Source organism: Sapajus apella, unplaced genomic scaffold, assembly GCF_009761245.1.
Source record: "Sapajus apella isolate SASKATOON/1434 unplaced genomic scaffold, GSC_monkey_1.0 scaffold106, whole genome shotgun sequence".
NCBI classification, from domain to species: Eukaryota; Metazoa; Chordata; class Mammalia; order Primates; family Cebidae; genus Sapajus; species Sapajus apella.
The window spans coordinates 2,887,378-2,913,843 of NW_022437046.1; the positions used below are offsets into that span (position 1 = coordinate 2,887,378).

At 46.2% G+C, this 26,466-nt stretch overlaps 1 protein-coding gene and 1 pseudogene across 3 annotated transcripts; both read right to left on the reverse strand.

The window, feature by feature from the left end:
* Nucleotides 1-7,538: 7,538 nt before the first annotated feature.
* On the reverse strand, nucleotides 7,539-10,101 carry LOC116536990 (annotated as a pseudogene).
* Nucleotides 10,052-26,309, reverse strand: UCP3 (uncoupling protein 3). 3 transcript variants are annotated; one of them, XM_032259039.1, is made up of 7 exons: nucleotides 25,784-26,309; nucleotides 23,429-23,648; nucleotides 22,365-22,575; nucleotides 21,931-22,131; nucleotides 20,396-20,497; nucleotides 19,739-19,919; nucleotides 10,052-10,371 (listed from the first exon to the last, which is right to left on the reverse strand). In XM_032259039.1, exons 2-7 carry the CDS (start codon nucleotides 23,552-23,554, stop codon nucleotides 10,257-10,259), a joined length of 936 nt encoding a protein of 311 aa, XP_032114930.1. In that variant the 5' UTR covers nucleotides 23,555-23,648; nucleotides 25,784-26,309; the 3' UTR covers nucleotides 10,052-10,256. The 3 variants fall into 3 exon arrangements, with proteins under 3 accessions (XP_032114930.1, XP_032114929.1, XP_032114931.1); XM_032259038.1 differs by lacking the exon at nucleotides 10,052-10,371 and adding an exon at nucleotides 15,368-15,791; XM_032259040.1 differs by lacking the exon at nucleotides 10,052-10,371 and adding an exon at nucleotides 15,951-17,172 and having other exon boundaries at nucleotides 25,784-26,304.
* Nucleotides 26,310-26,466: the final 157 nt, after the last annotated feature.

Sequence of the window (26,466 nt, forward strand, 5' to 3'; positions counted from 1 at the left end):
CTGGTCAACATGGTGAAACCCCGTCTCTACTAAAACTACAAAAAATTAGCTGGGCATGGTGGCGCGTGCCTGTAGTCCCAGCTACTCTGGAGGCTGAGGCAGGAGAATTGCCTGAGCCCAGGAGGCGGAGGTTGCGGTTAGCGGAGATAGCGCCATTGCACTCCAGCCTGGGTAACAAGGGCGAAACTCCATCTCAAAAAAAAAAAAAAAAAAAAAAAAAAAAAAGTCCTCTTAAAAAAAAAATGATGTGTTTAGGGTTTAAACTACTTTTATTATTTATTATTTTTTTTTGAGACAGGGTCTTTGTTGCCCAGGCTGGAATGCAGGTGGTGTGGTCTCAGCTCACTGCAGTCTCTATCTTCTGGGACTCCAGGCAGTCCTACTTCCACCTCAGTAGTAGCTGGGACCACAGAGATGAGCCACCAAGCCTGGCTAATTTATTTTTTTATAGTGACAGGTCTCCTATGTTGTCCAGGCTGGTCTTAAACTCCTGGCCTCAAGCAGTCCTCTGGCCTCAGACTCTCAAAGTACTGGAATTACAGGTGTGAGCCACTGTGCCAGGCCTCAAGGAATCCTCTTAAATTCTTTTTTGGAAGGCAAATGTGAGCAATCCTATGCTGTACCCTTGGATTTTTAGCAGCTTGCCCAAGTCATAAGATGTCCTGTGGACACATTGAAGAATGTATGGGTACAGATAACTATATTCTGAAAACTTGTGGCCAGGCAAGGTGACTCATGCCTGTAATCCCAGCACTTTGGGAGCCCGAGGCAGGCGGATCACCTGAGGTTAGGAGTTCAAGACCAGCCTGGCCAACATGGTGAAACCGCATCTCTACTAAACATACAAAAATTAGCTGGGCATGCTGGTGGGTGCCTGTAGTCTCAGCTACTTGGGAGGCTGAGGCAGGAGAATCACTTGAACCCAGGAGGCAGAGGTTGCAGTGAGCTGAGATTGTGCCATTGCACTCCAGCCTGGGCAACAGCAAAACTGTCTCAAAAAAAAAGTAAACGTTTCATATCTATTTCATTGAATTGTGTGTGCACGCACACACACACACACGTTTATTTGTAAATATTACAAATTGACAAAGTTTCATACATTTTGTTGTGTAATTTTAACATCATCCCAGGAAACAATCCACTTTGCTTACAGTTTTGGAACTTTAAAATCTTTAAATACAAACTATTTGAAACACTGAAAAAAGACACAAGAATGAAAACTGAAAACATCAGGTAATTAAAACCAACATGAGAAAAACTTAAACATTTCCTTAGTCTCTGATAATTTCTGCTAAAAATGTTGAGTAGATTGGCTATATTAATTTTCCTCTCCTCATCAAACAAGCACACAATTATCTGATTGCATTTTTTAAAAGAAATCAAATAAATTTGATGACCATACATTATTTAAATTGGCATGAAACAATTTCTTTAAATCCACTTATCAGATGAGAGGGGGCATGGTGGCTCACGCCTGTAATCGCAGCTATTTGGGAGGCTGAGGTGGAGGATCACCTGAGCCTGGGAGGTTGAGGCTGCAGTGAGCCATGGTTGTGCCACTGCACTCCAGCCTGGGTGACAGGGAGGCCCTGTCTCAAAAAATAAAAATAAAAAATACCTGTAATACCAGCACTTTGGGAGTCTGAGGTGGGCGGATCATGAGGTCAAGAGATTGAGACCATCCTTGCCAACATGGTGAAACCCTGTGTCTACTAAAAATACAAAAATTAAGCTGGACATGGTGGTGCGCGCATGTAGTCCCAGCTACTCTAGAAGCTGAGGCAGGAGAATTGCTTGAACCCAGGAGGCAGTGGTTGCAGTGAGCCAAGATTGCGACACTGCACTCCAGCCTGGTAACAGAGGGAGACTCCATCTCAAAAATAAAAATAAAAATTCAAAAATTGAAAAAAAAAAAACACTTAGGAGATGAAATTGAACCATATATTTGTTTATTTCCATGTCTATTTTGATGTTTGTTCTTCTTGGTTTTGGTTTCTAAAAAAAGGTGGGTGGGGAAATGGTGACACAAAGCCAGATGGAATTACTTGAAATGTTTGTCAAGTAATTAAACATTGTAAATGAATTTTCCTTGGTAAGTAACACATCCATTTTTTTTTTTTTGAGATGGAGTCTCGCTCTGTCACCAGGCTGAGTGCAGTGGTGCAATCTCTGCTTACTGCAACCTCAATCTCCTAGGTTCAAGTGATTCTCCTGCCTTAGCTCCCGAGTAGCTGGGACTACAGGCACACCACCACACCCAGCTAATATTTGTATTTTTAGTAGAGACGGAGTGTCACCATGTTGGCTAGGTTGGTCTCTAACTCTCCCTTTTTTTTTTTTTTTTTTTTTTTCTCTTTTTTTCAAGCAAGAGAATTTTTTTTTTTTTTTTTTGGATCCACCCGCCTTGGCCTCCCCAAGTGCTGGGATTACAGGCGTGAGCCACCAAGGCCGCCCCACATCCTGTATTTTAAAAGTTGAATTGGAAAAACACTGAGTTAAAAGATGCATTTTTTTTCCCATGAATTGTGTGAGTAAAATAAAGCTAAATTCATAAAGCACAAACATGGCAGTAGTTCTCATTTTGCTCACAGTTCTAAAAATGCAAATTCTCCTTAACTTCTTAGAGCATGACAGATCTTCAGCTGGCAATCTCTCCATGTTTACATAAGAAGCCAGAATTGATCATATGGTTTTTCAGTGCTTTCCCTAAAATCTGTAATTGTTATTAGATTCTGTTTTTCCTTCATTATCTCTCAAAGGAAATATAGCAGCAAATTACTCCCATATTTTAAGCTCTAAATTCAAGAAAAACTGAGTTCACTGCCAACCATTAGAAATAGTCAGTTATTTGTTAAGGTACGCATCATTACAGTAGGCTCAGAATGCTAATACATGAATAATAACTATAGTTATAAAACAATGCAAATGAAAATGAGTTTAAAGAACGCTGATCAAATTAAGTATTTAACTCTTCGGTTTAAAAATTGTAGAAGGTCGGCCGGGCACGGTGGCTCAAGCCTGTAATCCCAGCACTTTGGGAGGCCAAGGCGGGTGGATCACCAGGTCAAGAGATCGAGGCCATCCTGGTCAACATGGTGAAACCCCGTCTCTACTAAAAATACAAAACATTAGCTGGGCATGGTGGCGCGTGCCTGTAATCCCAGCTACTCAGGAGGTTGAGGCAGGAGAATTGCCTGAACCCAGGAGGCGGAGGTTGTGGTGAGCCGAGATCGTGCCATTGCACTCCAGCCTGGGTAACAAGAGCGAAACTCCGTCTCAAAAAAAAAATTGTAGAAGGTATGTACTAAAAAGCAGTAGTAATATATAATAATTCAATAACAATTATTGGAGGAATAAGTGAGTGAATCAAACTAAAAATTATTTTGATATATTAGTTTTCTTTCTTTCTTTCTTTCTTTTTTTTCTTTGAGACAGAGTTGTGCTCTGTCGCTTATCCTGAAGTGCAGTGGCAAGATCTTGGCTCACTGCAACCTCTGCCTCCCTGCCATAGCCTCCCAAGTAGCTGGGATTACAGGTACACACCACCACACTGGGCTAATTGTTCGTATTTTTAGTAGAGATGGGGTTTCACCATGTTGGCCAGGCTGGTCTCAAACTCCTGGCCTCAAGTGGTGCACCCACCTCAGCTTCCCAAAGCCCCAAAGTGCTGGGATTACAGGTGTGAGCCATCACACCAAGCCTAGTTTTCTCTCTCTTTTTTTTTGAGACGGAGTTTTGCTTTTGTCGCCCATGCTGGAGTGCAATGGCATGATCTTGGCTCATTGCAACCTCTGCCTCCCAGGTTCAAGGGATTCTCCTACCTCAGGCTCCCGAGTAGCTAGGATTACAGATGCCTGCCACCACACCCAGCTAATTTTTGTATTTTTAGTAGAGACAGGGTTTCACCATTTCGGTCAGGCTGGTCTCGAACTCCTGACCTCAGGTGATCCACCCACCTTGGCCTCCCAAAGTGCTGGGATTACAGGTGTGGGCCACTGCGTCCGACCCTAGTTTTCTGACTTAGACAAATATTTATAACATACTTTTAGTTTTTACTTCATGTAAGACAAAGTAGAAAACTAAATATTACACTTACCCCAAATACAGCACTGACTATGCCACAGGTAACCTGGTGAAAAATATTAAATCCTATATGTAGGCCATAGTATTGAACACATGCTTATATTAACAGTCTTAAGAAAGACATATATTTATAGAAGTTAAGCCGCACATAGTTTGTTTTGTTATTTTATTTTTAGAGATAGGGTCTCACTCTGTTGCCCAGGCTAGAGTGCAGTGGTGTGATCATAGCTCATTGCAGCCTTGAACTCCTGGACTCAAGCAGTCCTCCCACCTCACCCTCCTGAGTAGCTGGGATTAAGGCACAAACCATGCCTTAGCTACTATGTGTAGTGCCTGGCTCCATGTAGTTTTATAAAGAAGAAAAAGTCAGAAAAAGTATTTACGTAATAACATTCTCAAATTCTTTGTTTGCCAGATATCTTATTTGGTCACTTAGGGTACAGTTTTAAACTAGTAAACAATTATACTATAAAAGAACTAAACGAAATTATAACATGGCACAAACTTCCTAAGGAAGATAATGCCAAAAATCTAAAAAGTGATATCAATTCTTCTAATTAACATTTAAGATACTAAATGGAATTAATGACCAAAGACAACCTTTGAAATTATTTATGCTAAAAACTCTCAATAAACTAGGGATCGATGGATCGTATCTCAAAATAATAAGAGTTATTTATGACAAACCCACAGCCAATATCATACTGAATGGGCAAAAACTGGAAGCATTCCCTTTGAAAACCGGCACAAGACAAGGGTGCCCTCTCTTACCACTCCTATTCAATATTGTATTGGAAGTTCTGGCTAGGGCCATCACGCAAGAGAAATAAAGGGTATTCATATAGGAAGAGAGGATGTCAAATTGTTCCTGTTTGTAGATGACATGATTGTATATTTAGAAAACTCCATTGTCTCAACCCAAAATCTCCTTAAGCTGATAAGCAATTTCAGCAAAGCCTCAGGATACAAAATGTGCAAAACAATACAATGTGCAAAAATGACAAGCATTCCTAAACACCAATAATAGACAGAGAGACAAATCATGAGTGAACTCCCATTCACAATTGTTACAAAGAGAATAAACTATCTAGGAATACAACTAACAAGGGATGTGAAGGACCTCTTCAAGGAGAACTACAAACTACTGCTCCAGGAAATAAGAAAGGACACAAATAGATGGAGAAACATTCCATGCTCATGGTTAGGAAGAATCAATATTGTGAAAATGGCCATACTGCCCAAATTAATTTATAGATTCAATGCTATCCCCATCAAGCTACCAATGACTTTCTTCATAGAATTGGAAAAAACCACCTTAAGCTTCATATGGAACCAAAAGAGAGCCTGCATAGCCAAGACAATCCTAAGCAAAACAAAAAACAAAAAACAAAAAAGAAAGCTGGAGGCATGCTACCTGACTTCAAACTATGTTACAAGGCTACTATAATCAAAACAGCATGGTAGGCTGGGCAAGGTGGCTCACGCCTGTAATCCCAGCACTTTGGGAGGCTGAGGTGGGTGGATCATGAGGTCAGGAGTTCAAGACTCAGCCTGGCCAAGATGGTGAAAACCCGTCTCTACTAAAAATACATAAATTAGCTGGGCACGGTGGCTCATGCCTGTAATCCCAGCACTTTGGGAGTCTGAGGTGGGTGGATCACAAGGTCAAGAGATTGAGACCATCCTGGTCAACATGGTGAAACCCTGTCTCTACTAAAAATACAAAAAATTAGCTGGGCATGGTGGCGTGTGCCTGTAGTCCCAGCTACTTGGGAGGCTGAGGCAGGAAAATTGCTTGAACCCAGGAGGCAGAGGTTGCAGTGAGCCAAGATCTCGCCATTGCACTCCAGCCTGGATAACAAGAGCGAAACTCCGTCTAAAAAAAAAATATATATATATATATACACACACACACACACACACACACACACACACACACACATATATATATATATATAGAGAGAGAGAGAGAGAAATTAGCCAGGCATGGTGGCAGGCACCTGTAATCCCAGCTACTTGGGAGACTGAGGCAGAGAATTGCTTGAACCCAGGAGGTGGAGGCTGCAGTAAGCCGAGATTGCACCACTGCACTCCAGCCTGGGCAACAGGGCAAGACTGTCTCAAAAACAAACAAACGAACAAGCCGCAGCATGGTATTGGTACCAAAAAACAAAAGCAGAGATATAGACCAATGGAACAGAACAGAGGCCTCAGAAAGAAAGCCACACAACTACAACCATCTGATCTTTGACAACCCCGACAAAAACAAGCAATGGGAAAAGGATTCCCTATTTTAAAAATGGTGTTGGGAAAACTAGCTAGCCATATGCAGAAAGCTGAAACTGGATCCCTTCCTTACACCTTATACAAAAATTAACTCCAGATGGATTAAAGATTTAAACATGAGACCTAACACCATAAAAACTCTAGAAGAAAACTTAGGCAATACCATTCAGGACATAGGCACGGGCAAGGACTTCATGACTAAAACACCAAAAGCAATGGCAACAAAAGCCAAAATAGACAAATGGGATCTAATTAAACTTAAGAGCTTCTGCACAGCAAAACAAACTGTCAATAGAGTGAACCGGCAACCAACAGAATGGTCAAAAATTTTTGCAATCTACCCATCTGACAAAGGGCTAATATCCACAATCTACAGAGAACTTAAACAAATTTACAAGAAAAAAACAACCCCATCAAAAAGTGTGCAAAGGATATGAACAGACACTTTTCAAAAGAAGACATTCATGCAGCCAAAAAACATATGAAAAAAAGCTAATCATCACCGGTCATTAGAGAAATGCAAATCAAAACCACATTGAGATACCACCTCATGCCAGTTAGAATGGCCATCATTAAAACATCATGACCAGGCACAGTGGCTCATGCCTGTAATCCCAGCACTTTGGGAGGCTGAGGCGGGCAGATCATGAGATCAGGAGTTCAAGACCAGACTGGCCAACATGGTGAAACTCTGCCTCTACTAAAAAATACAAAAATTAGCTGGGTATGGTAGCTCGTGCCTGTAATCCCAGCTACTTGGGAGGCTGAGGTAGGAGAGTTGCTTGAACTGGGACCCGGGAGGCAGAGGTTGCAGTGAGCTGAGATTGTGCCACTGCATTCCTGCCTGGGCCACAGAGTGAGACTCCATCTCAAAAAAATAAAAATAAAAATAAAAAAAATAAATCAGGAGACAATAGATGCTGGAGAGGATATGGAGAAATAGAAATGCTTTTACACTGTTGGTGGGAGTGTAAATTAATTCAACCATTTTGGAAGACAGTGTGGAAATTCCTCAAGGATCTAGAAATAGAAATACCATTTGACTCAGCAATCCCATTACTGAGTATATAACCAAAGGATTATAAATCATTCTATTATAAAGAAGCATGCACATGTATGTTTATTGCTGCACTGTTCACAACAGTAAAGGCTTGGAACCAAACCCCATCTCTACAAACAATTTTAAAAAATTTAGCTGGGCATGGTGGTGCATGCCTGTGGTCCCAACTACTCAGGAGGGTGAGGTGCGAGGATCACCTGAACTACTCAGTTTCAGGCTTGTCCGGCATGAAACTGAAGGTGAACCCAACCATCTGTGTCTGCAGGGAGACTATTCCCATGGACCACACACCGCCTGACACCATGGGTCTCTTGCGGAGAGTCCTCTGCCTCTGGCATCCTCACCCTGGCTGCAGTTCTGGCCCAGGAGACCAACAAAGCTTCTGGGGCAGAAGTTGTCACCACAACTGTATTAGCGTCCTCAAGAAGAGCAGCCGACTCCTCTAGGGCAGGCAACCTCTCCTTGGGGGGAAGAGCCACTTCAGGAGGATGCATCTCCCCAGAGCTTTGCAGGGATGTTTCCTCTTGGTCCACCTTTGACTTTTTTTGGTAGTGATTTCTGGATTCTGGCTTCTTGCTGTGCTAGGAAAATCCTTTAGATTTGGGTAGGCAAAGGCACACAGAAGCTTATTTCTGGCACCAAAGGCTTGTGTGCCTCTGCCTTTAATTGTTGGCACCAGGCCTGCAGAATGTCCCAGTGAATCCGATTAATAGGTGGCAGTTTAGAGGCTAATGAAGGGATTGGTTTCTTCTTCTGAGGTTTGGGGTTGTCCCTGTACTCTGCCTCCTTCTTTGGGCAGAGTGCTTTTTCACCTTTAGCAGGTATTTTTCCTTTGGTTCCCTTTGCTGATGTTCCTGGCAAAGCAACTGTGTTTGATTAGAAGCCTGCTGATCCTCTTCCCTCGACTTGTCTTTGGAGTTCTACTCTTTGCCTTTTGCCTTCTCGATACTCAGAGGAGAAGGTATGCAGTAATCATTGCTACCAAGATGGAAACAAATTCTATTTTTCCATAGAGAGTCTATGAAAAGAAGCTGGGCACAGTGGCTCACACCTATTGTCCCAACTACTGAGGAGGCTGAGACAGGAATATCACTTGAGCCCAGGAGGTTGAGTTCAGCCTGGACAACATAGTGAGACCCCACATCTCTAAAAAAGTTTAACATTGTACCATGATGAATGAAGTTGATTAAAATTAATTAATTAATTATTTAATGAAAGCAACTTTATTAAGTAAAGGAATAAAAAATGGCTATTACAGCTGGGCACAGTGGCTTACACCTGTAATCCCAGCACTTTTGAGGCAGAGGTGGGTGGATCACTTGAGGTCAGGAAACCAGCCTGGCCAACATGGTGAAACTGCATCTCTACTAAAAATACAAAAATTAGCCAGGTGTGGTGGTGTGTACCTGTAATCCTTGCTACTCAGGAAGCTGAGGTAGGAGAATAGCTTGAACCTGGGAGGTAGAGGTTGCGTGAGCCAAGATCATGCTACTGCACTCCAGACTGGGCGACAGAGTGAGACTCTGTCTCAAAAATGAAACAAAAAAACAGCCAAAAAATAAACAACAACAAAAAAGAATGGCTATTCCACAAGCAGAGCAGCCTGATCCAAATGTATTACTTATATGGGCAAAGCCAAAATGGCTATACATGGAAACATTCTTAAGCAAGCCTAAGTCTATCCTAAGAGCATTTGCAAGCTCTGCAACATTAGTATGTCACCTATTGAAAGAAATAATGGTTAGGCGCAGTGGCTCACATTTGTAATCCTAGCATTTTGGGAGGCAGAGGTGGGTGAGTCACTTGAAGTTAGGAGTTAGAGACCAGCCTGGCCATCATGATGAAACACATCTCTACTAAAAATACAAAAATTAGTTGGGCGTGGTGGTGGGTGCCTGTAATCCCAGCTACTGAGGAGGCTGAGGCAGGTGAATCACTTGAACCTGGGAGTTGGAGGTTGCAGTGAGCCGAGATCATGCCACTGTACACAGCCTGGGTGACGAAAGGAAAGAAGGGAGGAAGGGGGGAAGGGAGGAAGGGAGGAAGGGGGGAAGGGAGGAAGGGAGGAAGGAAGGAAGGAAGGAAGGAAGAAAGGAAGAAAGAAAGGAAAGAAGGAAGGAAGATCTTACAGAGTTTCAAGTAATCATCTAATCACCTTGTACTCAATTATTATAAACCTTCAAGAGAATAAAATTTTTGTCAGATCTTATTGATAGTGTATTTCTCAGGCAAAGCGCATATCTTTATGTCATTTTTGTGATCTGACCAGTCTACATCATCCACAATGTGTCTATGGCAGTTTCTACTGACAACATTGATGAAAGATGATCAATAGGTGACCACTGGTCAAATGTCGAAAAGAAAAACTTTTGGCAATCTACACTGACTCATAACATCAATGTACTGGTATCTTTTTATGCCAGGAAACCTTAGAAAATCAGCTTCCGTAAAACTGGGCAATGAATTATAACTTTTCTCGTTGTTGAGAATGTCCTCCACAATCCTGGTGTGACTTGAAAATGGTGTTATCCACAGGCCCTCTATTTTATATCCAATAGGTGGTAAAGGTACAGCATGAGATGGTCTCAACTGTAATAGTACCTCATAGTAGTTTTATTCCTCTTTCTTAACATGTTTATTAATATCTCTGTGTCATCACTGATTGTGGACATGTAGAGAACAACATGCTTTGTATATTTCTTCTGTGAATTTTCAAGGCCCTGTCACATGTTGGCTGGTGGCTTGCCCTGCGGGTGGTTGTGCTGGATGTGGAACACTGTGTCTACGGTTCAAAGGCCTGTGGTGAGCCCGCAGGAAGCCTGGCACATTACACTTCAGAATGTTCGGGCAGCACCATGGTAAGAGCTCCCAACAGCTCTGCATGGCATAGAACAGAGAAAAGTGTCAGGGGTGCATCAGCAGTTCCAAGTTTCTTCATTATTCTACATCTTAGGGGAAAAAAGACTTTCAAGATTACCTTTTTAATAAATAACTCTCCAGGCCCACTAAGCTTCCTTCACATGTGACCAATCCTCAAACTTCACTGAAATGATTGTAGAATCTCTTTTACTTCTCTTCATTTCAAAATGTTTGCCTTTATGATTCTCTCTCTCTCTTTTTTATTAGATTGGCTCTCATTCTGTTGCCCAGGCTAGAGTACAGTGGCGCAAACATGGCTCACTGCAGCCTCGACCTCCTGGCCTCAAGTAATCCTCTTGTTTCAACCTCCCAAGTAGCTGGGACCACAGAAGTGCACTACCATGCTCGGCTAATTTTTTATTTTCTTTTTGGTAAAATGGGGTTTCACCATGTTGCCTAGGCTGCTCTTGAACTCAAGCTATCCACCCACCTTGGCCTCCCGAAGTGCTGGGACTACAGGTGTGAGCCACCTTGCCTGGCCATGACTCTCTTTTATTTCTAGGTTTCTCATATTCCTTCCAGAGTAATCTCTCCTACTTTTACCCATTATTCTATCCCCTGCTGTTTTCTCCAGGACCTTGCTTCTGCGGTCTGTTCCCTATTCTTCAGTGTTTCTTTCCACTGCATGTGTGTAAATTAAAATGAACCATCCTTAGGGCTTGCCCACCTCTTCTACAAGGTCTATTTTTACTCCTTCCTCTCTGCCAAACTTTCCAAACAAGTGGCTGTCCTCTGACTGCTCAGCCTCTGGCACAGCTGTTACATATTTGATGAACAGATTAATGAATGATCTCACATTTATCTCCTCATTCACTTCACTCCAGTCACACAGGCCTTCTTTCTGTGCGTTGGACATGCCAAACTCATTCTCACTTTAGGGCCTGTGGACCACTTGTTCCCTTTGCCTGGTACACTCTTAAGATCTTTGCTTGGCCAGCAACTTCTTATCATCCCTACACACACACACACACACACACACACACACACACACACACACACACACACACAATCAATACCCAATTTAAGTACACTTTGAAAGTAAAATTAAAAAAAAAATTTGAGACAGAGTATTGCTCTGTTACTCAGGCTGGAGTGCAGTGGTGTGGTCATGGCTCACTGCAGCCTCAACCTCCCAGGCCCAAGTGATCCTCCCACTTCAGCCTCCCAAGTAGCTGAGGCATGCACCACCACACCCGGCTAATTTTTGGAGAGACAGAGTCTCCCTATGTTGCTCAGGCTGGTCTCGAACTCCTGGACTAAAGCAACCCCCCTGCCTTAGCCTCCTAAAGTGCTGGGATTACAGCAGGTATGAGCCACTGCTCCCAGCCTAAAGTAAACTTTTTATTGAAGTAAAATACATATAAAAGAGTGCACAAATCCTGAGTATACAGCATAATAAACTTTTATAAAGCAAACATCCCTGTATAATGAGGACACGCATCAGGAAACATTACTAACACCCAGAAGTGATCCTTTGTGTCTACCGTCAGTCACTATTCACCCAAAGAATAACCAGTATCCTGACTTTTAACACCAAATATTTGTTTTACCTGTTCTTAAACATTATATAAATGAAATTATACTGTATGTACTATTTTGTGTCTTTTACTCAACCCTATGTGAGATTCATCCAAGTTGCATAATATTATAATTCTTAAATTTTCATTCAAAAATAGGCAGAGGCCTTAAATAGACATTTCTCCAAAGAAGATACACAGATAGCTAATAACCACGTGAAAGAGCCACGGCATCACTAATCATTAATCAAAACCACCATGAGAGACCACCTTACACCTGTTAGGATGGCTACTATCAAAAAAACCCAAAAATAAGTGTTGAAGAGGATGTGAAGAAACTGAAACACTTATACACTGCTGCTGGGAATGATCATGTTCCAGCTGCCATGGAAGACAGGATGATGGTTCCTCAAAAATTTAAATATAGAATCACCAATACCAAGCGATTCCACTTTGCACCTTGGGTATATACGTAAAACAATGGAAAGTAGTGCCTTATTTTTTTCAGACAGAGTCTCACTCTGTCACCCAGGCTGGAGTGCAGTGGCGCAATCTTGGCTCACCACAATTTCCGCCTCCTAAGTTCAAGTCATTCTCCTGCCTCAGTCTACCCAGTAGATCTTTAAGTCTGCAATCCAGCCATACTGACAGCTGACAATCCCTTGGATGCACCTTGAACGTTTTTATCTTGTTTCTGGGCCTTTGCATGAACCATTCCCTTTATCTAGAATAACATTCACTTAACTTTCTTTACCTGGATAATACCTATTTGACCTTGAGGTGTCTTCCTCCAAAAACCTTTCTGACCCCCCAGACCAGGTCAGATGTCCCTCATCTGTGTACCTGCTCTTGGGTGCTTTGTACACACATCTATTTGTAGCTTTGATCACCCAGTATGGTGATTGATGGTTTGCAGTTTGTCTTTCCTGCTCCACCATCCTCCACCCCAGTTGAGCTCCTTGAGAACAGAACTGGTTTTGTTCACCCCAGCACCTCATATAATATATGGCTTACAACGTACGTACAATGAATATTTTCATTCGTGTAGCACACTGTGGTTTTCAAAGTGCCCTGAAACAAACTCATCTACAGAGATATAATAATTTCCTTACTTAATGTACATTCCTCCTGAATAAAATATTCTTAAAAAAAATATTACCCTTACTTAGAACATTTCTGCGAAGTAAATTATCCATTATGTCACAAATGGGACTGAGTCGCTATCTCATTTTTGCCTGATATACTAGAATAGTTTGAGAAAAAGCAGGTTTCTTTTGAATCACTTGACTGGAAGTGGGTGTCTCTAGGAGTGTGGTGGGGAAATGGGTGCACGGAACTCAGAAGCTGGCCTCAGCTGACCTCCCATGAATTTACATCCCTGGTTTCCTGGAAGCATAAATTGAGGCCAGCATTCAAAATGTGTTCACACTATAGCCTGGGAGAAACTGTCTCTCAGTCTTTGGAATCACAGAAGTAAAGAGCTTTAGGCTATTTGGTTGAATCTCTGCCTTTAAGAAGTGGGGAAAGAGGCCGGGCGCAGTGGCTCATGCCTGTAATCCCAGCACTTTGGGAGGCCAAGGTGGGGGGATCACTTGAAGTCAGGAGTTCAAGACCAGCCTGGCCAACACAGAGAAACCCCATTTCTACTAAAAATACAAAAACCAGCCAGGGTGTTGTGGTGCGCACCTGTAGTTCCAGCTACTCAGGAGGCTGAGGTAGGAGAATCACTTGAACCTGGATGGCAGATGTTGCTGTGAGCCGAGATTGAGCTAGTCTGGACAACACAGCAAGACTTCGACTCAAAAAAAAAAAAAGAAGTGGGGAAAGAGATCTAGTATTTTGCCCTAGAAACTTCACAAGACTCACCAATCTTGTTTTTCTTTCTCCAAAAGGCTGGACTTGGTGCACACCTGTAATCCCAGCGTTTTGGGAGGCCGAGGTGGGCAGGTCATGAGGTCAAGAGATCAAGACCATCCTGGCCAACATGGTGAAATCCCGTCTCTACTAAAAATACAAAAATTAGCTGGGCATAGTGGCACATGCCTATAATCCCAGCTACTCAGGAGGCTGAGGCAGGAGAATCACTTGAACCTGGGAGACAGAGGTTGCAGTGAGCCAAGATTGTGCCACTGCACTCTAGCCTGGCGACAGAGCAAGGCTCCTGTCAAAAAAAAAATGAAAAAAAAAAAAAGGCTGAACTTGGTAGTTAGTAGGCTCCTGATCCCAGTCAAAATATCTCTTAGAATGTTTTATCCCCTCTGTCTCAGAATCATCACCTGAATAGTATCCTCTGAGTAGATAGCATGTTAATATTGCTATATAGAAATTCATGGAAGACATAGCTCCTGGACCTAGAAACTTACAAACTGAGACCAGGAGTTTGAGAGTGATTTGCACATGTCAGTCAAGTCAAAAGAAAGAAACTTTTTTCTTTTTTTAATTTTTTTTTGAGATGGAGTTTCGCTCTTATTACCCAGGCTGGAGTGCAATGGCGCAATCTCGGCTCACTGCAACCTCCGCCTCCTGGGTTCAAGCCATTCTCCTGCCTCAGCCTCCCGAGAAGCTGGGACTACAGGCGTGCACCACCATGCCCAGCTAATTTTTGTATTTTTGGTAGAGACGGGGTTTCACCATGTTGACCAGGATGGTCTCGATCTCTTGACCTTGTGATCCACCCGCCTCGGCCTCCCAAAGTGCTGGGATTATAGGCGTGAGCCACCGCGCCCGGCCAACTTTTTTCTTTTTTTTGAGAGAGGGTCTCACTCTGTCACCTAGCCTGGGGTGCAGTGGTGTGATCTTGGCTCACCGCAACCTCTGCCTCCTGGGCTCAAGTGATCCTCCCACCTGAGTCTCCCGGGTAGCTGGGACCACAGGCATGTGCCACCATGCCTGACTAAAAAGGGAAACTTTTAATGTAATGTGTAATTAATGTGATTTTTTTTTTTTTGAGACAGAGTCTCGCCTAGGCTAGAGTGCAGTGGCACAGTCTCAGCTCACTGCAACATCCACCTCCCGGGTTCAAGCGGTTCTCCTGCCTCAGCCTCCTGAGCAGCTGGGATTACAGGTACCCACCACCATGCCCAGCTAAATTATTTTTTATTTATTTATTTTTTATTTTTAGTAGAGATGAGGTTTCACCATGTTGGCCAGGCTGCTTTCGAACTCCTGACTTCAAGTGACCTACCCGCTTCAGCCTCCCAAAGTTGGAGGATTCACTGAGCCTGGCCAGAAGCTTTTTAAAATATGGGTTTTATTTGAAAACGAAGCCAGACATTAAATCAAAAAAATTTTTTTTTGCTTTTGTATGAACTCTCCAGTTTATATACATAACTGATCTCAAGTTATAATTTAAATTTAGGAAAGTGCTGAGGATGAACAGATATTTGCTTTTTCCCAAGGAGAAGGGAAGCAGGGAAATTACTTACTGAGCACCTCCTGTATTCCAATGATTTTTTTGTTTGTTTTGTTTCAGAGAAGGCGTCTTGCTCTGTCGCCAAGGCTGGAGTGCAGTTACTATTCACAGGTGCAGTCTTGGCTCACTGTAGTCTCGAACTCCTGAGCTCAAGCAATCCTCTTGCCTCAGCCTCCCAGGTAGCAGGTGCACGCCACATGCCTGCTTTCCGAGGAGTTTTAGGTCAACCCTCCCAAAAAGACTGTGAAGCAGGGATTGTTATTCCCACTTCTCTGGTAGCACACCAAGGTGCAAGGATTCCCTGTGGATAGGTGGTTAGTTGGGTGGAGTGGGGTGGAGTGGGGTGAGGTTTGAACTCAGCCCTGGCAATCAGAGCTACATGAGACTGTCAAGAAGTAGAAAAAGACGCTGGCATTTTGGGACCCCATTATCAATTTGAAAGACATACAGTCTTAAGCTTGGAAGTAGGTCATCTGGTTCAACCCTGCCTTTTGCAGAAGCAGAAGCTGGAGCCCTAAAAAAATAAATCAATTTGCCTGCAATTAAATGGAGTGAGAGAGGGCAGAGGAAGTGTAGGCATGTGGGGCTGGATATGGCCCCACCCTGACAAATAGAAAGCCGGAAATAGAAGTGAGAAAGAAAAATTCCAAGAAAGAAAAGGCAGATAAGTGGCTGTTCTTACTCCCACACCTAAGGTGTGAATTTCTTTATTGAGTCATAATAATTTCCCCAAAATTCCGAGTCCTCCTATTTAGGTTCTTAGCCAGGAATCCACTTCTTTTCCCCTAAGCCCTACAACCCTTTGAGGTGCTCACAACTGAGCACTGGTCGGGGGGAAGGAGCTGCATGGGGGCAGGGCTCCTGTGGCTTCGTGTCATCCACTGTCACCTCTGGTCCCCAAGTCTCTGGATCCTTTGGTCTCACCTCTAGACAACTGTATCTTTCAAAACCTTCTTCCCTGGCATCTCCTCTCTGTCCAGACAAAATCTCTCCCAAGGCATTGTCCTTGTAGTTAGATTGACACAGAGCTTTTGCTTTTATAAAGTGCGTTCATACCCAGCTTCTCACTTGCATGTCGTAACACCCCCGGTGAGGTGGACAAGGAAGGGATTGCTCCCTCCATTTTATAGGAAAGGGGAGGCTGCCCTTTTGATTTTTCCACATTGTCAGCAAATACTTACGAATCCCAGCCTCGAACTGGCCCAGCAGGGCTTCTTTGGCACAGGCTTTAGTTTTTTATCTTGTTCCTTGCACTTCTTAGAATCCAAAGGACTCGATGAGGCAGACACATGACAAACAGGCTGATGATGCATGTGTGACGGCTGCAGTCACCAGCTCTGTGGTGCTGGGTGGCGTCCCTCCAGGTCCCTCGGCTGATCTCCCACGGTATCGTGGGCCCCTCCTGTCCCGTGCTTGCCATCTTTCCTGCTTATCGTTCATTGTCTAACCAGATTTCTTGGGGAATACATGTCTCCAACCTTCCATTTTATCCAAATGGATCTATTTTGCTTTATTTTCTCTTGCCTAAATATTAGGCATGCCTAATGGGTTTCAAAAATTAATATAATTTATTTTCCATCTTGTCAGTGCAAAACAAAGGTCTTCTCAAGGCAAAGCACTGAAGACCAGAATCCCTTCTCTTCTTCTACTTCTGTTTCTTGAATCAGCAACAAGTAAACAACAGTTCTGTAAACATGTGTGGGTCTGTGTCCATGTGGGCGTGGATCCACTGTTTTCTTCCATTCTCAAATGGTTTTGGATATGTCAGCTACCAGTGGCCTTCTTGTCTTGTTCAAAACGGAGATTCCCATAACATCAGGGCCCGTTGCAGCTGCTCATAAGTTACGAACATCACCACGTTCCAGGATCCCAAACGCAAAAAGGCGGGTGTAAATCTGATGAGAAAAACAACCAATGCATCAGCTGGAGTGCTAGGAGACCACAGCAGACGCGTGTGCCCTCCCGGGACACAGTGGGAGTGCCAGAGGGCCTAGACTTCTGTCCATCACAAGTGCTTTCTGAAATCCTTTCAGTCTCTCTGTTTTTTTTTTTTTTTTTTCCCTTTTTCTGCTGAGGGGATTTAAGCAGAAGTTGGAGTCAGAGAAAGAAAAAAACTCACATTTTGAGCCAGGTTACTGTGTCAGGCAGCAAATTCTCACAGTTCTATAAGGCAGCCATGTTGCTGCCAGGTTCCTTTTCACAAACTGAGGCCCAGGGAGGTTAAGAGCTCATCCAAAGACCAGTGGCTCGTAAGTGTCAGAGATGCGGCTCAGATGCGCTGTCTGACCTGACTCCCCCTTGCTGCTGAGTGTTTCTGGGCTCAGTTACATCCCGGTGGCCCGCCCTAACATGGCCCCCTGCCAGGACATGGAGAAGCTTGGGCTTTGCAGGATGAAGACAGTGTGGCACCAGATTTGGCTCGTCTCTAGACAGCCTGGCTGTGCTATAATGGCACTGCAAGGAGAGTGTCCCCACGTCACCTGTGGCTCACCAACTCAGGGAGAAGCCCACAGGCTGGCCCCTGCCCTCCTCTTAGCCTGTCCCTCCACTAACCACCTCCTGAGCCCCTTTGCTTCCACCAGATTCAGCTAGTCACGTTCCCTGGCGATGCCAGCCCTCTTTGCTCCTCTTGCTCCCTCTGCCTGGACTGTCCCCTCCTCTCTTCTTTGCCTGGCTGGTTGCTCTTTCCTCTGGAGGACTCACCTTGGGCACCATAAACTCATGCCATGGGTTTTCCTGACCCTCACAGGGACTAGAGCACTGTGACAACAAATGTAAACTCTAGAGTCCAGTCAGACATGGGTTCAAATCCAAGCTCTCCCAGTTTCTAGCTGTATAATCTGGACATATTACTTAATCTTTGTAAGCCTCAGTTTCCTCATCTGTAAAATGAGAAAATAACAGTATCTGCCTTGTAGAGTTAGTTGTGGAGATTAAATGAATTAATGTCAGCACAGGACCCAGCAGCAGTAAATGCTCAGTAAATATCACCAACTTATCTGCTGCTTTTTGAGGAAAGCATAACCCAGGGCCTGGCACATACGAGATGATCCGGAAATGCTGGACAAGTGAAAGCAGTAACTGAGAGAAGTGGCTCCAGCTGAAGACTGTAATGACAGAGGCACTTTTCAGAAGAACAGTCTGTCAATTGCAACTGAGAACCTATAGTGGCTCTTGTTCACTTGTTGGGTCCATTCTAACATCAGGTACCAGAAAACTCTGTTGAAGGCATCAGCAGTGGGAGGTGAGAGGGCCAAGCTAAGAGCTTACCAGTAGGACAAACAACACCATTGGGTGTGGTATCTGATGGCCTGGGTTTGAGCCATGGCTCCACCATTTTAACTTGTGATCTTGGATAAATTACTTAACTTTTCTGTCATTCAGCCTTACCCTTAGGTAATGTGGACAATACTACCCAGTTCAAGGGGTTGATGGGATAACTTGTGTAAAGTGCTCGGCACGAGGCCTAATATAGAGTTATGTAGCTGTCGTGATAATCATACACAACCTGCATTATCGAGTGCTTGCTTTGTGCAAGGGACTGTGGGAGATTAAGACAGCTGAGCCACTTTGACTTTCGGGAACTTGCCCTTTGCCTGAGGAATAATTTAAGCTTACCAATACTATAACACAAGGCAGGAGGTGATAAATACCATAAAAATGGTGTCAAATGGCATTGCAGAAGTTCCCAGGAAGGAGGAAAGTGTTTACACCTGAGAGTGTTACGGAGGAGGTGGCATTTGAACTGGTCTTGAAGGATGGCTAAGATTGAAAGCCTGTAGGCCGGGCACAGTGGCTGTAATCCAAGCACTTTGGGAGGTCGAGGCGGGAGAATCACCTGAGGCTGGGAGTTTGAGGCCAGCATGACCAACATGGAGAAACCCTGTCTCTACCAAAAATACAAAAATTAGTCAGGTGTGGTGGCACATGCCTGTAATCCCAGCTACTCGAGAGGCTGAGGCTGCGGTGAGCTGAGATCGCACCATTGCACTCCAGCCTGGGCAACAAGAGCAAAACTCCTTCTCAAAAAGGAAAGAAAGAAAGCAAGCAAGCCTGTAGATGATGAGGCATTCCGTGCAGTGGGAGAAGTGCAAAGGCGTGGAAGCAAGAAAACATGGAGCGTGTGGGGACAGTGTTAAGGCACTGGCTGTGGCCAGTGTGGTGCTCAATGGCCATGCCAGGAGGTTGGGGAGGTCTCAGGATTGTTAACTTCCTTTGGAGAAGGCAGTACTTTTACCTATTCCTAGAATGCTTGTTCTCAGGCAGGCTTCCCTAACTCTCCACATCAGGTATAGTTCACTTTCTTTCTTTTACTTGCACGGTTTTTTAGACTTCTCCTTTGTGGCATTTACATCTGTGCTCTTCACTGCTATGTCCCAGCTTGACCCATGGTAGCCACATTAGAAAAGAAAGAAGCCCCTGTTCTCTGGGAGGGAGTGCTGGAGGCGGGAGGAGGCTCACCCTTTGTAGAAGGCTGTGGGGCCCTCCTGGGCCACCGTCTTTATCATACAGTCGACGGGGCTGAGGTACTGGCCTGGAGGTGAGTTCATATACCGGGTCTTTACCACGTCCACTGGGGAGGCCACCACTGTGGCACAGAAGCCGGCTCCAAAGGCAGAGACAAAGTGGCAGGGGAAATTGTCTGCAGAGGGAAGGATGAGCGAATATCAAGGAGTGCACTTGTGTTCTGTCCATATGTATTCACTGTTTGTCCCCAACTCAACCGTGAACTCCCTGAGCATGGGACAGTATTTTCCATATGTTTACAGTGCCCTGGGCTAAGCTCTTGGCAAGTACTGGCAAACTAGGCCTGCGCTGATCCAGAGGTGGAAGGTCATGCAGCCTGTTTGAGGAAACTGAAGTGAGAGAAGGTGAGAGACCCCTGCTCAAAGCTACATAGTGAGAGGCGGTGCTGGGACTGGCACCCAGGTCTCCTGCCTCCCAGCCCAGGCATCTTTCCTGCTTGTCACCACAATGTACCAGGCACTTTTTACTGGGCACTCCTCCTCTCTCTGCTCCTACTAAAGCCCAGTTGCCTCTGGCTGGTGCCCACTCCATGGAGTTCTGGGTTCCCTCCCTGCTGAGGGAGGGCTGCCTGCCTGGAGCTCAGAACCTCACCGGTGAGCAGGTGAGACTCCAGTAGCTTCTCCTTGAGGACGTCGTAGGTCACCATCTCAGCACAGTTGACAATGGCATTCCTCATGATATTGGGCCAAGTTCCTGTTAAGAAGGCGGTAGGGATGGATGAATGGGAAATGGTAGAAATGGACGCCCTGGCTGCAAGGCCACGGGCCCCAGTTTGGGGGCCATAGTGCCTCATTCCAATGGTCTCAGCCAGAAAAGCCCACCCTAGCTGAGCAGATTCCACACTTTCCTTTCTAGGGTTAACAACTCTCAGACTGTCCATGTCCATCTTAGAGGCAGAGAACAGAGAGGCCCACTTGTGTTCATTTGGCCACATTTTGGAGGGTAATCTGCAATAGCTGTCAAAATTAAAATATGCCTCCCCGAGACCCAGCTGTAGCCAGAAAAGAAAGTCATTCTGCGGGAGGCTGAGCTCTTGGAACAGTGACAGAATGTGGTGTTGCCAGCAGGGCCCTAGGAAAGTGTCAGGACCAAACCCCTGGCTTCACAGATAAGGGGACGAGCTCTGAAGGGCACCCAACAAGTGAGTGAAGAGCCCTCACTTAAGAGGTGTCCTGCCCTTAAACTTCCCTGGGTCAGTTTCTTCTATAAGCATTCATGCAACCTCTGGTCCACATGTGGGAGAGAGTCCTGCGTTCATCATGGTGGCTGCCATGTGGTCATGTAGGGAAGCCTCCAGCTTTACTCCCAAGGAAGCCCTTTCTCATTGCATCTCCCTGCGCCCACTCCTCACAGCTCTGCTTTCCGGATGCTCCTCTTTTTCCTCTGGGCCCTGCTTAAGGGCCCCTCCCTTTCTGCCTCCACACACCTAGAGCCCGCTCAGTCTTCCAGGCCCAGTTTAGGTGTCACCTTCTCTACAGAGCCTGCCTCTGGAGCTCCACCTCTGGGGCGACCCCTAGCACATCCTGCCTGTGGTATGGCTGCGTCTTGACTTATCTCCTCTGTTGTCCTCATGCCCTGGGCGTGTGGAGGTGTCTTAAATTCATTTCTGGCTGGGTGTGGTGGTTCATGCCTGTAATCCCAGCACTTTGGGAGGCCGAGGCGGGCGGATCAGGAGGTCAGGAGTTTGAGACCAGACTGGCCAACATGGTGAAACCCCATCTCTACTAAAAATACAAAAAGTAGCCAGGCATGGTGGTGGGCGCCTGTAATCCCAGCTACTTGGGAGGCTGAGGCAGGAGAATTGCTTGAACCCAGGAGGGAGAGGTTGCAGTGAGCTGAGACCGCACCATAGCACTCCAGCCTGGGCAACAGAGCCAGACTCTGTCTCAAAAAAAAAAAAGTTTATTTCTGTCTTGTTCACAGCAACCTGCACATGGCAAAGGTCTGGTAAAATGAACTGAGTTCGCAGGGCTGTGGCAGGTCAGTGAGGTATCTTTAATTGGGAGGTTCTTCTAGAATCGCTGGAACATGCCATAGTGGGAATCCCCTCCTAGCTGGTCCCTGCCCCAGCCAGAGGGGAGGGAAAGTTCTGCCTAGGGCCGCCTGCACCAGGAGTCCAAACTTACCTTTCCACAGGCCCCTGACTCCTTCCTCCCTGGCGATGGTTCTGTAGGCGTCCATAGTCCCGCTGTATTTTCTGTCACTCCCAGGCCCAAGGTGTATGCTGGCCTGAAATCGGACCTTCACCACGTCTGTGGGCTGGGCACAGGTCACCGCCATGGCTCCTGTCGTGCAGCCCGCCAAAATCCGGGTAGTGACGCTGGAGTCTGGGACAGGCAGAGAGAGTGGCCAGTGTCCCCTACTGAGCAGTTCTCTGGGATAAGCTGTTCTCCAGGGGCTGCCCTTGCAGCTTCCTTGATGGCCACTCAGAGTCTCCTTATGAGCGTCCGGTACCAACATCCCCCTGCCCCTGGCTCTGCCTCCAAGTCTGGACTTCCCTGGTCTCCTGACCCACACACTTTCGGCCATCCCTTTGGTGTTCAGCGACCCGGGCACTCACTGTCTGAGCCTTTGGGAGTGTAGAACTGCTTGACGGAGTCGTAGAGGCCGATGCGGATGGAGGCAAAGCTCATCTGGCGCTGCAGGCCGGCAACCAGCCCATTGTAGGGGCTGCAGGGGCCCTCGGTCCGTACCATGGTCAGGATGGTGCCCAGCACGCCACGGTACTGCACAAGCCGGGCTGCCTGGGCTGCCTGGTTCTCCCCCTGGATCTGAGGGACAACAGCAGGGGGCAAGGACTTGGATGGGAGGGCAAGAGGGAGCTGTGTGCACAAGAACCCTGCTGGAGCTGGGCCTGCCTGGGCAGGGCCTGAGAACAACCACGCTGATCACAGCCTTCATATCACAGTGAAAATGCTGGGCAGCATTTACTGTTCACAGAGCAGCATTTTACACATGGTTTGGTGTTTGATCTTCAGAGCAAATCAGAGGGACAGATTGTTTTTCCAATTTTAGAAGTGCTTTGTGGCTTGCCAAGGTCACACAGTTAATTCCTTCTTTATTTTATTTTTTCTTTTTTTTTTGAGACAGTTTCACTCTGTTGCCCAGTCTGGAGTGCAACGGTGTGATCTTGGCTTACTGCAACCTCCGCCTCCCAGGTTCAAGCGATTCTCCTGCCTCAGCCTCCCGAGTAACTGGGATTACAGGCATGTGCCACCACGCCTGGCTAATATTTTTTGCATTTTTAGTAGAGATGAGGTTTCACCATGTTGGTCAGGCTGGTCTCGAACTCCTGACTTCCTGATCCAACCACCTTGGCCTCCCAAAGTGCTGGGATTACAGGCATAAGCCACCGCACCCAGCATTAATTCCTTCCTTTTACCTCACATTGTATGGTTTACAAAGTAGGGCATAGGCCATAAAGGACCCTGTTACATCATGCAAAGAATTTAGATTTTTTTGTCCTGGTGAATGGTGACGGGAAGAGGCCAGGAGGGGTCATAAGCAGTGGAGTGAGAGTCTTTGTCAGGGTTCCGAGTGAGGAAGGGCATGTGGGCACATAGCATGGGGAGAACTAGTTCCTCCTTCTACGCGATCAGTGACCCTTGGCCAAAGGGCACCTACCTGCAGGCGGACCTTAGCTGTGTCCAGTGGAAAGGTGAGGAGGTCAGCAAAACAGGCTGCTGTGCCTGCCCCCAGGAACTTCACAGCCATGGTGGGAGGCACGTCTGAAGGCTTCAGTCCAACCATGGTCTTGGAAGGCTCCGCCCAGTCCCTTTAGGGCCAGAGGAGGTCCAAGGAGAGAGGCTGCTTCACAGTTCTGGGCTTCAGTGCAGCGGAGAGGCTGCAGGAGACAGGCCAGAGGAGGCAGATTGAGTAATGTCTGGCCTGGCCCCCAGGGGCTCCTCAGCACCCAGGAGGGGCTTTAGAAAGGGAGAAGCCTGGGTGCTGCCATACTTAAGCTGTGTGAATTTGGCCTATAAAGGCAGGTCACATTCCCATCCCTTGGATTTTGCAATCTTCCTCCTGCCCCTCTCCTTCCCCTCCTTCCCATGGGCAGGCAGAGCTGGTAGTGGTATCTGCACTGTATAGATGAGGAAACCGAGGCTCAGACACCTGTTTTCCCCAATTTTTTTTTGAAACAGGATCTCACTCTGTTACCTGGGCTGGAGTGCAGAGGTGCAATCCAGGCTCACTGCCGTCTTGACCCCTTGGACTCAAGTGACCCTCCCACCTTCAGCCTTCTGAGTAGCCGGGACTATAGGCGTTCATCACCATACTCAGCTAATTTTTTATTTTTAATTAATTTTTTTGAGATGAAGTCTAATATTGTTGCTGGGCTGCAGTGCAATGGCATGATCTTGGCTCACTGCAACCTCTGCCTCCCAGGTTCAAGCAATTCTCCTGCCTCAGCTTCCCAAGTAGCTGGGATTACAGGCGTCCACCACCATACCTGGCTAATTTTTTATATTTTTAGTAGAGACGGGGGTTTCACTATTTTGGCCAGGCTGGTCTTGAACTCCTGACCTCGTGATCCACCTGCCTGGGCCTCCCAAAGTGATGGGGTTGTAGGCATGAGCCATTGCGCCTGGCCCAATTTTTTATTTTTTGTAGAGATGGGGGTCTATGTTGCCTAGGCTGGTCTCAAAATCCTGGCCTCAGCCTGATGATTTGATAAGAGGGGCAGTTCTTAGCCATCCATGGGAAATAGAATAGATGGATGTAGACTCAGGTCAAAAGCCCATGTTGCAGGCAGGGCTCTAGAACTTTCTGTAGTTAAGCTTGGGGAGGAGGGGAAGCCACAGTGGTGGGCACAGGTAGTAGCTGCTCTGAGGCCAGTAGTCCCTAATCTTCTTCCCAGTTCACTTCAGCCTCCCCACACCCCTAGCAGCCAGCAGTACTTTGCCACTGGCCAGTAGAGGAAGAAGTCAAAAGTGGAATCCTCATTCCTGTAGCTCTGCTGGGGCTCCTGAGGGATGGGATGTTCTAGTCTGCATGGCCCCCATTAGTGTTTGCTGGGTGCTTCTTGCACCAGATACCGTGCTGAGGGCTTTAGAGACACTGACTGATTCGATCCCTTTATAAGGCTACAAGTCATTGCTATTATTATTCCCATTTCATAAACCAGGGACCTGAGGTGTCCGGGGCTTTAGCTAGTCATACAGTTGAAGTGCTGGAGCTGAGATTGGTGCCTACGTTTGTCTGACATCTGAAGCTGTGCCTCTTCCACTGCCCAGAGAGTCGAGTCTCAGACTTCAGGGATTGCTAAGGATCCCTTGGGCTGCTTGTTTACAGACTAGATTCTCGGCCCTCAGCCCCAGAGATCCTGATTTAGGTCTGGGGTGTGGCCTAGGAATTTGCATTAGGAACAAATTCCCCGTGGCAGCTCTGAAGCAGGGGGTAGAGGACCCCATTTTGAGACATCCTACCCAACATGATATTGCCTCCCCTACTCCGACCCACCCTCCTGGGCAAAGCCTTCACAGCATCCCAAGGAGGAAGCCATCTGGGCGGAGAGACCATGGAATCTGTAAACGATCTGGACCATGCCTCAGGTCAGATGTGCCTGTCATCCCTACTCAGGAAGAGGGCCCCAGGGTCCTCATGGAAAGAGAGGGATTTATGCTCCAGGGAATCCCAGAGATTCTGGAGCAGACAAAGAAGAAAACCACTTTCTGACTATGGGGATTTGCAAAATCCCACCAGAGGCAGCCTGCAAGGCAAAGGGGACGTGAGTCTTGGGTGAGTGACACAGGTGTTGGGTTCAAGTCTTAGCCCTGCCACAGTACCCTCATCAGGGCCACACCTCCCTTTTCATAAGGTGGGGGCTGGACTGAATCTCTATCAGTTCTGACATGCTGTGGCTAGTGAGCACTGACTGCTCAGGGATGCTCTCTGTAAGCCTCCAATTAAATGGAGAACAAGAAGGGAGAAGGAGAGGGAGAGGGGAAGGGATGAGGGAGGAGAAAGGGGTCTTACCTGTGAGTCCTGCCAGGGCAAGGGCAGCACAGGGGCTCCCTAGGGCTCCATTCCGGGAGGTGGCAGCAGGGATCGGATGGCCCCTCCTTGCCATTCACGGTTGTCTCTGCTGCTTCTGGCTTGGCACTGGTCTTATACACGCGGCTGACCTGAAACCTTATCCTAGAGAAGCTGGTTGACAGCCTAATCACTTGACAAGAAGCTGGCTAGTGAGGTGCAGTGAGGTGAGGGGGGAGGTCAGTGAGTTCCAGATCTGGTTTAGTCCTCTTGACTTGGGGTGCTTTAATATAGCTCCTTCAAACTGTGGACACTTCCTTGGTAACAAGGGTGTATGGTAGTGTGGACATGCTGCCACTTTTGAGTCCAAAGGTCAAGGCCTCCCATGATAGGCTGGGCATAGCTCTCGCAGGCATCTTAATAATAACTGTCATTCCTTCGTGCCTACTATGTGCTGAATATTTTACATACACAACTACTATTTTACACACTCCTATGAGATGGATACTATTAAGATTCTAATTCTTTACTCTTTTTTTTTTTTTTTATAAAGACAGGGTTTCACCATGTTGGTCAGGCTGGTCTTGAACTCCCAACCTCAGGTGATCCACCCGCCTTGGCCTCCAAAGTGCTTGGATTACAGGCATGAGCCACCACGCCCGGCCTTTTTTTTTTTTTTTTTTTTT